This window comes from Trypanosoma theileri (assembly GCF_002087225.1).
Source record: "Trypanosoma theileri isolate Edinburgh chromosome Unknown TM35_Tth_83_V1, whole genome shotgun sequence".
In the NCBI taxonomy this organism is placed as follows: domain Eukaryota; phylum Euglenozoa; class Kinetoplastea; order Trypanosomatida; family Trypanosomatidae; genus Trypanosoma; species Trypanosoma theileri.
Window position 1 is genome coordinate 27,737 of NW_021639925.1, and position 2,455 is coordinate 30,191.

The window sequence follows — 2,455 nt, forward strand, 5'->3', positions numbered from 1 at the left end:
GTCGAAGCAGGCGGCCTCTACAATAGTTGCGCCTCTGCTATTTTGGCGTTCTATTGGTTTTTATTCTTCTTTTGGTCGTTCGTAGCCTCTGTGTCGTTGTGCTGCTCCGCCTTGGTGGGGTCAGGGGGTGTCCCAGGCCTTCTCGGGCTTGTCCGTGTGGCGGGGTCGGACCCCCACCCTTGTATTTTTTTTGGGGGGCGCCAGGCGCGCCATCTGGTTTTTGCCGTCGTGATTTGTGTTTTCTACGTGTGCTGGTGGTGGTTGCGCTTTTGTTTGCGGCACCGCGCGTTGCGCTCTGGCTGCGGGCCTCTGCCTCCCATGGGTTGGGCTGGCCGCCGTGGGTGGGGTTTTAGACCAAGATGCCTTTGGCAATGGGGGCTGCCTCCATATGTCGCCAAGGTGGAGTAGATGAATTTATTCAAAGAAACTAAATGCACTCACTAAATGTTTGAAGTGAGTGGTCTCCTTAAAAAAAATTTTTTTTTCATTTTCAATACATGCGTTCTTAGGAATGGCGTTCCCCTGGTGGCGTTTGGCCGTCGAAAGTTGGAGCCAATGTCCATTATCCCTTATTATTTTGAGGGAAGCCATGGGCCAGCAAATTCTCTTCTTGAGAGTTCACGGGATCATAGGCTAAAAACGTCATACAGCACCGGGAACAGCAGAATCGTCCTTGGACAAAACTTTATCCAAGAAGATCCCGGGGCCCTTCCCCGTTCCAACGCCGCAGCGGTGGGAAAGCGCGGCAAAAAACCAAGAAAAAAAAAACCGCAGACCGGCAACAATCACAGGCACTCGCCTGTTCTATTGAGGCGAAAGGCGGCATTTGCCGGTAGGGCTGCGGTGTGCCGGAGGGTCGCTGTTCCCCGGCTGCTCACCGCCCCACAGGCAAAAAGAGCCAAACCCCGCAACAACACCGCAGCAGCACCAACACACACGCGCCGAACCTGCCCTGCACCGCAAAACAACGGCCCCAGCATCGCCCCCAAAGAGGGGGTATCGGCAATGAAAATGGGTTTTGCCACGCCTCTTTTCGCCCATTCATTCCCGCCCGAAACCCGGCGGCAGGGCACCCCGCATGGAGTACAACCTCAATTTCCTGCGGCGCCTTGTGCCGCCTAGGATACTCTAAAGGAAGAATAAATCAAAGAAAAAGAAAGAAAAAGTCCCTCCACACATCCCGAACGGGAAATCATCCAACCGCTTGGGGTACAAAACAACCGCAATGACCACAATAATAAGAGAAAAGTTCCAAAAACAAGAAAAAAAGTAGAAGATTGTTATTCACAATCTTCGAGAAAAAAAAAGCCCAAAAAGAAAAAAAAAATGATAGAGTATAGGATAAAAACGCCTCAGAAAACACCCTGGCGCAAAATTATGTTCTCAGTTCCATTTACGTATTATATTAAAAAGAAAAAAAAAAGAGTGCATACGTCTTACCAAACGCAAAGGGCACACAACGACATGCGTGGAAGAACCATATGCTGTGAGCAAGTGTTTGTTATGGGTGTATCGGGTGGCAGCCCGTGCGTTCATGGAACCAGCAGCACAGAAGCCATAGCGGCAACACAGGCAAGAGAAGTCCAGAACAGAGGTGTCACCATACNTGTCTCCATCTTCCATCTAATCCCACTTCACCCCCAAATCCAAATCCTTTTCCTCCACCACCACCACTTGGAGACATACTTTCATTATCATCCCCAAGATCTTCGTTTCCAGGCCTTTTCCAGGTACCAAAGTTACCACCCTCATCTGAGTATACATAATTATCTGTTAATGCATCTCCTTCCAAAAATTGTGAAGTATGTGTATANATTCGTATTTCTGCTGTCCTGGATGGGAATGGAGCTGCCGTCTTCATTGGCGTTTCTTCTTACACGGCTGTTGGTATTCGTATTTTTATCGTCCTGGGTGGTAATGGGGCTGCCGTTGACTTGGGTGTTTCCTCTTTCACCATCGCTGGTATTCGTATTTCCGCTCTCTTGGGTGGTAGTGGTGCTGCTGTTGTTTTCTGTGTTTCCTCTTTCACCATCGCTGGTATTCGTATTTCTGCTTTCCTGGGGTGTCATGGAGCTGTCATTGTTTTGGTTGTTGTTTCTTTCACCGCTGTTGGTTTCAGTACGTGTGCTCTCTTGTTGTCGGTTACCACTTGAAGTGCCAGAGTTGACGGTCAAAGTACCGTCTTTGCCAGTGCTCCCATCATTGGGAGTGTTGTGAACCTCATCAACAGTGACAGGATTAGCATCTGCAATTGGTGCAATGTCGTCATTTTCATTCTCCTTGAGAACATCTGTCTCATTTTCGACTGGGAGCACAGCTCCTTTGAGACTCGTGCAAACTTCCTCCTTCGCTGGGCAGATAATACTGCCGCTGCTGAACACACCTTTTTGTGCAAGTTCAAGGGATTGATCCGCAGGACACAGGTGCCACGTTTCGTCGCCTTTGTACTGCACGT

The 2,455-nt window shown here is 49.3% G+C and overlaps 2 protein-coding genes across 2 annotated transcripts; one reads left to right on the forward strand and one right to left on the reverse strand.

Moving 5' to 3' along the window:
* Nucleotides 1-444: 444 nt before the first annotated feature.
* Nucleotides 445-1,122, forward strand: TM35_000831070 (uncharacterized protein; the record flags this gene model as incomplete). The annotated part of the gene is made up of 1 exon (XM_029031406.1): nucleotides 445-1,122. The coding sequence occupies one exon, from the start codon at nucleotides 445-447 to the stop codon at nucleotides 1,120-1,122; it is 678 nt and encodes a 225-aa protein (XP_028877304.1).
* Nucleotides 1,123-1,766: 644 nt separating this feature from the next.
* Nucleotides 1,767-2,453, reverse strand: TM35_000831080 (uncharacterized protein; the record flags this gene model as incomplete). The annotated part of the gene is made up of 1 exon (XM_029031407.1): nucleotides 1,767-2,453. A coding segment is annotated over one exon (687 nt), but the record flags the coding sequence as incomplete, so codon positions are not given.
* Between the last annotated feature and the right edge of the window lie 2 nt (nucleotides 2,454-2,455).